General features: G+C 40.3%; 1 protein-coding gene across 4 annotated transcripts in view; it reads left to right on the forward strand.

Moving 5' to 3' along the window:
• The window catches only part of kcnip1a (Kv channel interacting protein 1 a), a 54,670-nt gene that overhangs the window by 25,418 nt on the left and 19,465 nt on the right, over window positions 1–9,787 (forward strand). The window contains exon 1 of one of the 4 annotated variants that reach the window (XM_028009327.1): window positions 751–991. The exons of the other annotated variants lie outside the window; for them this stretch is intronic. Within the exon in view, the coding sequence (XP_027865128.1) occupies window positions 934–991 (58 nt within the window). The 5' untranslated portion in view covers window positions 751–933. Of the gene's footprint in view, window positions 1–750; window positions 992–9,787 lie in introns of those variants that run through there. 4 annotated transcript variants of the gene reach the window in all.

A 9,787-nucleotide genomic window follows, 5' to 3' on the forward strand; every position in this document is an offset into this window, starting at 1 on the left:
TCTTGCTCTTAATCCCCCTCTCTTCTCACATCCTTGACTTTAAGCATTTCTTTCTTTCCTTTTTTTTTCAGCCCATCTCTCTTTCTTGCTGTTTTTTTTTTCTGCCTGGGGAGTCAATCCACCATCAGGCACACATAAACTCCAGGTCCCTTGATTTGTCTCGCTGATGTGCATGAGAATGTTGGGGCATCGTGGATGAATGAGCAGGAGTGACGGATGGAGGTGATGGAGGTGTTGATAGATTGAAGTGGCCTTTTCATAAAGAATGCAGCCAACAGTCAGGGACTTCTACAATTTACGTCACAGCCGCATGTTTTTTTATTTGTCACCCCACGGTTTATAGCTTCCTCTCTAATCAATATTCAATGCTGAATTTATCTGCATATTTGTTTTCCATCAGAAGCTAACAGGTGCTTTTAGGTGGACAAATGTAATGGGAGTTGGGGTGTATGTTGTTCTTATGCAGAGTGAGTCACTCAGTATTATCATATCAAGGGTACACTCATATTAATTTATAATTTAGTGAATCAACATCCTGCTGATTTCATGCTAAATTACTGATGCTCTCCTCTGGCAGTGGGGCTTGTGATAGATGTATGGAGAGCGGGGAAAAAGGGGAATGAAGGAGGGAAGGAGAGAACAACCCCTGATGAAAAACAAAGAATGGGGAGGGGTGTGAGGAGAAAAAGGGGTGAGAGAGAGAGAGCGCGCGAGAGAGGGCGAGGAGGAGCGTTGTGAGACGGAGAGAGAGAAAGCATGAAAGGATGACGGGGTGAGGGTTTATTCTGAGAGCAGCCAGTGAGAGAGAGAAAAGGAGGATGAGTGGAGGGAAGGAGAGCGCGGGAGTGTGTGCTGTAGCCGTCCGAACACGTGACGAAGAAATATAGACTTGAGCATCCAGACGCACTTGTTTCCACAACGACAGCTGCAAACATGGGGGCTGTGGTTGTCACGCTGACCATGCAGACCAAGGAGAGGAGGCCATCCAGGGGTGAGGAAGCGCACACAAACACAAACGCATGCATGCACAATCTGTCACCCACACACAGACAGAAACCTATGCATGCAGCTAAATATTTCTGCAGAGAAACTTCAGATTTCCCCCTCTTTAAAGGTAAGACACCTAAATATAGAGTGTGGATATGCAAGCAGCACTGTACAGATTAAGAACTGGTGTTTCTGTTAAGATAAATGAGAATAATAAAGTAGAAACAGTGCATCTGTTTATCCAACAGTGAAGTTTCAGTTTGACAACGTGTTTGCAGATGTTTTGCCTTATTTTACAACAAGACTTACGTTTCTCACTGCATTTAAACATATTCTGATCTAATGTTCTTTACTCTAAATGTAACTATACTTCATTTACTGTCAGTATGCATCTGCTGGCAAACACATCCCCATAACTCTGTGGGCTTTTGATTTGCAGTGTTTAGGCACTGTACTCATCAACACCAGAATTAAAAACTACTAAACACAGTTATTACACAAATTATTTGCCAGAATGGTTTCCAAAATCACTGAATTATAAACATCAACATCCACACTTGTAGTCAAACCAAAAACACTGTATTGGCTTGGCTATACCAGCAGGTGGCCTTTACATTAACTTTATTTGTCATAAATCAGATTTTCTGAAGTCCCAGTCAGAACACAACAAGAATAACCCCCAAGATTTGAAATTAGACAGAAAATGTTGGAGCCTGGAGTTCACAATCCAAAATACCTGCCACACATATGAACCACTGTGAAAGCTGCAGATGTTTGTTTTTTCCCCAACTCTTCTGATCTTTTGTATCTCATTAAACCTCAGGTACAAGTAGTGCAGTATGTCCTCTATCTATCAACATGGTCTGTTAGTGTTTGAATGGAAAAATTAATGAGTTCAAGATATTTAATCCAACTGGTTTTTCAAAAACTCCCAACTAAATTTTGACATTATCCCCAAATCTGAGGTCTGACCTCCAAGGCAACTTGAATGCAACATAGCGTGACATCAAAATTCAGAACAAGATCCTGAGCATGGCTAAACATCGTGCAATGTTTTAATTTGCTTTCTTTTAACGGTTATAATTTCCTCATGTTCTTTAATGGCTTTAGGAAAACTGTAAAGCTTTTTTAAATTAGGACCAAACGAGATAGATATATGTAATGAGCTACAACAATGTCATCACTGTTGTAGTTTCTAGCACTGAATGCCGTGGTTGACCTGTGCAAAGGGGCAATTTCTTTATTCAAAAACTACTGTCACAATTTTCTATCTTTCCATGTTTAAAAGTTCTTTTGAAAAAAGAAGTTATGTGTTGCTAATCAGGATGAAATGAAGGACTTTGTGGTACATCAAGTCTGGTCATTTCTTTGAAAAATGGTTGTTGCGTTTGATTTGCTCTCGTTCTCAGTAGTGCATGTATATTGGGATCAAGGAAGTGGAAATCCCTTTGTTCTGCTGGTAGTGATGTCAGCATATTTCTTTTTAACGGATATTGTTGGATCAAAGTCACCCAGGAAGGACGTTTCAATAAAATTTGAGAGTGTAAACTGTGCTTTAAACTTTACTTTTCCAACTTGTCGCTTACATGTTTATAGAAACAACTTACAGGGAATCAATTTAAGATAAGTTTATTTTAATATCTCCCTTTCGCATAAGCAAAACAGCAGATGTGTTAGCGTCTTAGTTGTTTGCTGTTTCTGCCGCTGCTTGTGTTACTGTTGCACGAAGTTGCAATGTCCTTCATCTACCACTAGGGAAGAGGTGGGATAGTGCAACTTCCTCTGCTAATGTCTGCGTTCTTGCTTCTCATTAACATTGTAGGACTAAATATTTCACTGGTCTGAAGACCAAGTTGCAGCATTCAGGTGTGATGGTTAATGGAGCTCACTATGTGCTGAAGAATCCCCAGTAAGAAGTGAAACAACGACCTGGATGAGTGTGTGTTACTCTATCTGGCTGTGTGCACGGATACAAGCGTCAGTGCTGGTAAACACACATGTCGGAGGTATTTGTCACTCTGCTCACACTCTTCTTCTCTGTCTTGCTGTTACCTTGGAAGCATGGTAGCCATGGCAACAAAAGATGTGGGTTTTGGGGCGGGAGGGTTCGGTGGGGGGTGGAGGAGGTGATGAGATTGGGGGCTTTCCCTAAGTAAGCAAAATACACAGAACGACAGACGGATTTCCGCAGTTTAGCCTTGAAGTGGCATCCTCTCGTAAAAACCTGTTGCTTGTGAGAGAACGCTTTTTTTGGCCTTGTTGATTATTTTGATAAAACTCACATAAACCTATGCTCATAAAATATTGAACAAGTCCAAACTGGTAGCAATAATGAATGAGCACAATAAAGCCGGGGGGATCAGTGCCAGAACTGAAATATCTTCTGTTAATAGTGAGCAGTCATTTAAGCTTATGTCTCCAGGCAGGCTGTTATCAGCTTTCAGTCCAAATTAGACCACACAGGATATTTTCCAAGTGAGTGCATATGGCTGGTTTGATCTCTTGAATAAGCCCTTTTTTTCCCTCCTCCACCACAAGCCCAAACACCTTCCCTGAGGGTGTGAAAAAAAGGGAAGGCGTAATTTGTTGCTATTTTGAAAAAAAAAAAGAGGTGGTTGTAGAAACCCTCGCAGTGTGCAAAAGTGTGAAAGCCGACTCTCTGTGCAAATGAAAACAAGGCTTCTTATTACCCCCACATTGGTCGTGCGACAACATGACAGAACGGGGCATGAAGCTGGAGCTATTTGGAGGTTGTTTGTAATTCTGGTGTTGAGTTGTTTGCAGCTTTAGCTGTAGGGTTGGTGTAGCAGCAAACGGAGACATTATTTCTGTGGTGTTGGGGATAAGTTAACCAGAATCACAACAATGACCACATCTCAGACAGAGAGAGTGTACGATTGTATTATTTCGAGATTAAAAGCCAGATACTCTGAGCTTTTTTATTATCTGATGCAGCCTGTTTTCCCTAACCTTTTCATCATGTTTTCTCAACCCCGTTTGGTTGTTGTAGCTTGAATTCCTCTCTGGAGAAGCTGTTGGTGAGCATTATCCTCACCTCCCTGGTGAATTTTCCTCACTTTATCCCTGCAGCAGAGCGTTTTTGCTCCTTCCATTCTCTCTTTTCTTTACTTGTCACTCCATACTTCCCTTCCTGCATTTTACTGTTTGCTTTTTCCTGCTTCCCGTAGTGTTTTTGTATTCCTGCTTTGCTCTTTCTCCCTGTGGCTTCTCTCATTTCTTCCTTCCACTCCAATTTTTTCCCATGTTTGTTTCCCTTTATTTTACTTTCCGCCACTTTTCTGCTCACATGCTGCTAACACAATCTGCTCCTGCAGTCCTCCTTATCACAACACCTCTCCCCCTTTTTTTGTCATCCTTCTTCTCCTTGACTCCTTTTCCTCCATCACTCACACTCTCATTAACTGGTGGGAGTGCTTAGTAAGTCATCTTCATCCCTTGGCATCCCAGCAGTTTGTATTTGTGCACATGTATTCCTTCAGAGTTGAAGTCTAGACGTGTGTTTACTCAAAAATCAATATTGGCACGCTGCTCAGTGTTCCTAAATGGGTTATACTTGACTCACTCTTTCCAAACATAATCAACAGTGGCACACTAATATGTGAGGAAGTGGCATTGTGTGTACTTCTTTGTCTTGCACAAACACGCAAAGCTGCAACTACCCTCCGGCGCTTCAGTTCTCCTTCACGGGCTGATGATGTGTGTGTATACACAAGCAGGGGAGTGCAAATTGTCTTATTTGCATAATATTTTGTTTCTCAGTGACTCCTGAAGTAATGTGTTCAGCCTTTTAGTGTGTCTGTGTGAGCGATTCACTGGACTTTCCCTTAACCACCCAACAGGCCAGCCAGGAACTCCTGACTTGGATTTGTTTCAGTGGAAAACAATGCATTTCACTATACAGCTTTTGCCATATGGAGCACGATTATGAGCCCCAAATACTATTGTTGCAAATAAAATCTATTTTTACAATGCATACTGCACACTGCCCAAGAAGCTCATGGCCAGAGACGTTGCTACTTTCTTGAAGAGCAGCCCATTTCCGTGGGCCAGGATGGCAGATTAGGCTAATTCAGATTATGTAAATGACAAACTCTCTGGCAAGGATTACAGGACGCAGGATGAGAAGGCTGAGGAGCGTGGCATAGTGGAAAACTGAGAAGGAGGTTTGGCAGAGGGAGAGATAAGACAAGGATAAAAAATAGTAGCAAGCAGGAGAAGGGAAAATATGTGAGCTTTAGGTTGTGATATATTAAGCAAAAGGTTCTGCGGAAAGAGGAGGTTTTAGATTTTAGGGTTTTTAGAGCTGAACGACAAGCTTTCCTGTTTTTAGTCACTACAGTTTTTACTAGTTTCTCAGTCACTTTGGTACATTTCTCAGAACAGAATTGAAAATTTCAAAACTGCGTGTTCAATCTTCAAATCATTGTTACTTGAGCACATCAAAAAAGCAATTTCTCATTTCTGTGAAAACATTGCTGCAAATGCTTTTGTAAATCCATGCAAGTGATTCTGTACAATTCTCTGCTTTTTCCGACAGTTTCAAATGCTTAAGTTCTGATGATCAAAATGATTTCTGTTGAATAATCCTAACTTCCTCAACAGTTAAGCATAAATTTGCTGCATAAGTCTTAAAAATGCTCAAACAGGATGCCATAATACACATTTCCATTAGACTTTTCTTTTAGATCTTTGCAGAATTGGTAAATTCCTCCCAGGTGATTCCTGGGTTTCTCCAACATAGGTTTGAAAAACCAGTGATCAAAACAGCACTGAAATATCACAACGTTATGTATCTAAGGGCAAGTATAGAGTGTACATAACCAGGGAACAACACAATGTTACATTTATGATAGTGGAAGGACAAGAATTTGGGCAAGGTCAATCGCCAGAAAAAAAAGAAGAGGGAGAGGAGTGAAGAGGAAGAGGCAGAACGGGGCCAAGGACACGTGTCAATTTCCATCACTCCAACATCATCAGGGAATGGTTTGCAACCCACAACAAGCTCCTGATGGAGTTCCTCTCGCCCTACTCTTCATTCCTTAACCACAAAGAGGATTTTTTTTCTCAGCCTCAGCATGGAGATGGAAAGTAAAAGAGACTGCTCTGTAATTCTTACAGCACAAGATGTACAGTTTTCCTTAAGGAGACCATCTTGTGTTCACATTTTTCTTTTCCTTTCTGAATCACTATGTCATGGTCTGACAACAAATTACAGTAAAAACATAAGATCTTTTGCAATCTCTTGCCACTGACCTCCCACAATTACAATTTACAATACTTGTCATCAAAGCTTAAACCATAGTTTACATCAAATTATCCCTTCAGACCACACTATTGACAGCATGACTAATCCATTTGACATCTTTATCTGTACACAGAGAAACAAAAACTCATCATTCTGGGGCACTGACTGGTTCACTGACACGGATATTTACTTTTTAGAGATGAACTAAGGATTTTGAGACTTTTGCAGGTAATCCATGGTGTTTTGAGAAATGCATTCACTGTTTTGCAAATGTCAAAAATGACGCAAGAAATGCATCAAAGTGACAGAAAAACTGTAGCTCACGTGGCAAATGAAAGGGTAGCTCTGATGTTTGCTTTCTAGGTTAGATTTATTTAAGCTCCTCTCAGGTCTGCAGATCTTGTTTCAGAGCCTGAAGCATGCAAGTTTCTGAATCACACCTGTTAAATGAAAACCTTGTTAATTACTTGCAAGAACTCAGCATTTTATATATAAAGATGAGATTTCTGAAGGAGACACACTTTGCTTATAAAAGCTTATATCTCTTAATTGTGAGAATCGAATTGTAAAAACACTTCTTCTAAGAAATTAGTGAAATAAAATCTTTCACTAAGAAAACAGGGCCTAAGAAAAACATTGAAGCGTTTAATACATGCACTGTGATGAAGGGCCAAGTTTTTCCCATTCTTGAGTTGTAGGATACACAAAAACCATTCCAAGGGCCTCGCATGGCCCCAAGCACTAAAGTCTGACACCCTTGGATTAACTGGTGAGAAATTTAATTTGTAGGATTGGAGGTATGAGAACCACTGAGACAGAAACATCAAATACATTAACTAAATGAAGAATGCAGTCTATGCGAAGGTTATTGGAAAATCCCTGCACCACTCGTGCTTTTTAAAATTTATCTTGAATCTAATTGATTTTACCTATTTAACAGTCATTTATTTTACAGTCTGCAGCACTGCATTACAAGAATCCACATAACTGAGCCCATTGATTAAAAAGACATTTGTAGATATTGTAAGATATTTTGAGCAGTTTATAGATATGTCTGATTCTGAAACTTGTTGAATATAGTCATTATTTCATAATTATTCTGTGGGCCTGTTAATCTTGGAAACATTTGGAGAGATGCCCACCTGTAAAACAAGCTGATGTCTAATATCATCAGTGAGCTAAACGTTGGCACAGAAAAGCTATGTGACCGACTTCTTTTCTTTTTTCTGCTACCTTAAAAAAGCAAGAGTCCCGTGCTTTTACCCCACGGGACTCATTCACCCATCTGAACTCGCAAGGCGTACAAATGTATACACTGATCACAGATTGGTTGGCAAAATGGGGTTAAGTATCCTACCCAAGGTCACTTTGACATGTAGCAGGAGAATCTGGCATCAGACTCTCTGCTTTCTGATTGCCAGACACCTTCTCTCCTCACCGAGCCACAGCCATCCCTTCTGATCAGCACTATTCTTGAACAAAACCTTTATGCTTTAACATGGTGATTCTCCTATGTGAATGGAGCACCTGCAAATAGACATAAATGGTGTATTTAAAAGCAATAAAAATACATTATGTCTGAAAGTTTTTAATAATGTTGTATATCCTCATTGGTATTTATTGTTGTTCCACTCTGAAACTTTAAAATTAAAAAGAACATAATGAGCAAGATAGAAAAGCTCCCAAACTTGGGATCATGAATCATATTGAATCTCAAGCTTTGCAGCCAATTTTGTTGAAAAATGGTTCATTATTTATGTCTTTGAGTGCTCAGTATGGACCTATGTGATCAGAAATATATTGCAAGAACTGATGCAATATAAGGGTTAGCATTTAATGTTCTTGTGGTAATATGTTAATTAAAACTTTTTTCTTGCTCATTTTGAACAGGCTGGGTCAAGACAAAACCCTGCTTTTGATTTTGCTGATGCATTTAAAGTTATATGAAGGTTGTAGACTTTTGTAGCTGAATGACTAGATTTGCATTGAACGCATAAATTATGCTACGGACTAACTAGTGATGATGAGCTGTTAATTTTTCACTTGACCAGAGTGATGACTGACAGAACAAATACTGGAAAACAGATTTTCTGTAAAAAATTTAATCTATTAAACCTAAAAACTTTCACTTTTTTGCCGTTGAAATCCATACATCGATTAACTCCCAACTAACTGTCTAGTTAGTTCTTTTCAGTATATTGTATTTTATCATATAAAGATTATATATATTATATTTAGCTTAATTTTATTTTAGCAAAAAAGCACAATGAATTAATTATAATATTTTAAATGGAGAATTAGAAATTTACAGCCAGGTACAGCTGTGAGCAATGACCAGAAGTATTTGTGTCTAAGTCAAGAGGACTGAAATTCCAGCATGAGAAATATACAAAAGAACAACTGTTATGTGTTTAAATGCTTTTTATTTTTGTCATTAAAAACGATACAAAAAATACAAGAAATAAAACAATTCCACACATATTTACACTAGGCACAGTGGGGGGCTGCGTGTGTGTGTGTGAGTGGCATGTCCTTGTGTGACTGGCATTTCAGCACTCACTCAGCAGTCTGTCTGCACTGTCGGAACATACCTGGCACTGCCAGGGTATGACCCTGGTGCATTTGCCACATGTGTATTTGTAGCAGTCAACGCATCTCACAGTTGCACAATTGTTCCTGCATCGATGGTTGACCTGACACTTCGCCCTTTTGCCTGAGCTGGGTGTGGAAGGTTGTTGCCAAAGCAGTTTCTCCTTGTGTGCCTTCTTCTCACTCACATGAGAGTTACCCAACTCTTTTGCAAGCTCAACCAGGAAGTCCACCCGTCTCTCCTGCACCCCAATGCATGCCTGATAAAGCACATGTGCATTCAGTGCTGCCATGTCAATCATGTTGTAGAACACCGCAACTGGCCATCTCCGTGTTCCTGCACGCACGCTGTACTCCTGCACCATTTGGTCCATCACATCCACACCGCACTTTGTTTTGTTGTATTGTGTGACCGTGTTTGGCTTCCTTTTGGTGGTATCCTCAGTCTCAACCACGCTGTGCATGCTGCTGAGAACGTAAACGGCCTTCTTCCTTTTGGGCGCATACACAGTCAGCGTGGCACCAGTGGTTGAAAACACCTGAGTGGTGAATTCAGTGCGATCCATCTGACCTCTAGATCCATGAACCAATCCTGCTGCTCCGTGTGACGTGCATGTTGAGTAGTCCATTCTTGAATGCTACGAAGCATGTCAAGAGTGATAAAACAGAGGAAGCTCTGAAGGCGACTCTGGATACTTTGTCTGGCCGTAGTGCTTGGCTCTCCATCTGTGGCGTACGGTTCTATTGGAGTGAAATCGAGATGTGTCCCGACTTGTTCTTCACGCCACATTGTGCCATCTTTCGCGGTCTCTGACGGCTCACTCCCCAAACGAGCTCTCTTTTTTGGTAGAGGGAGAGTCTCCTCATCTGCAAGATAAACAATTTCAAATTAACTTTTTGTTTTGGTTCTAAATAAAAAATAGTCAGGAAAATAAAATAGGTAGG

The sequence above is a fragment of the Xiphophorus couchianus genome, chromosome 23, assembly GCF_001444195.1.
Source record: "Xiphophorus couchianus chromosome 23, X_couchianus-1.0, whole genome shotgun sequence".
Classification (NCBI taxonomy): domain Eukaryota; kingdom Metazoa; phylum Chordata; class Actinopteri; order Cyprinodontiformes; family Poeciliidae; genus Xiphophorus; species Xiphophorus couchianus.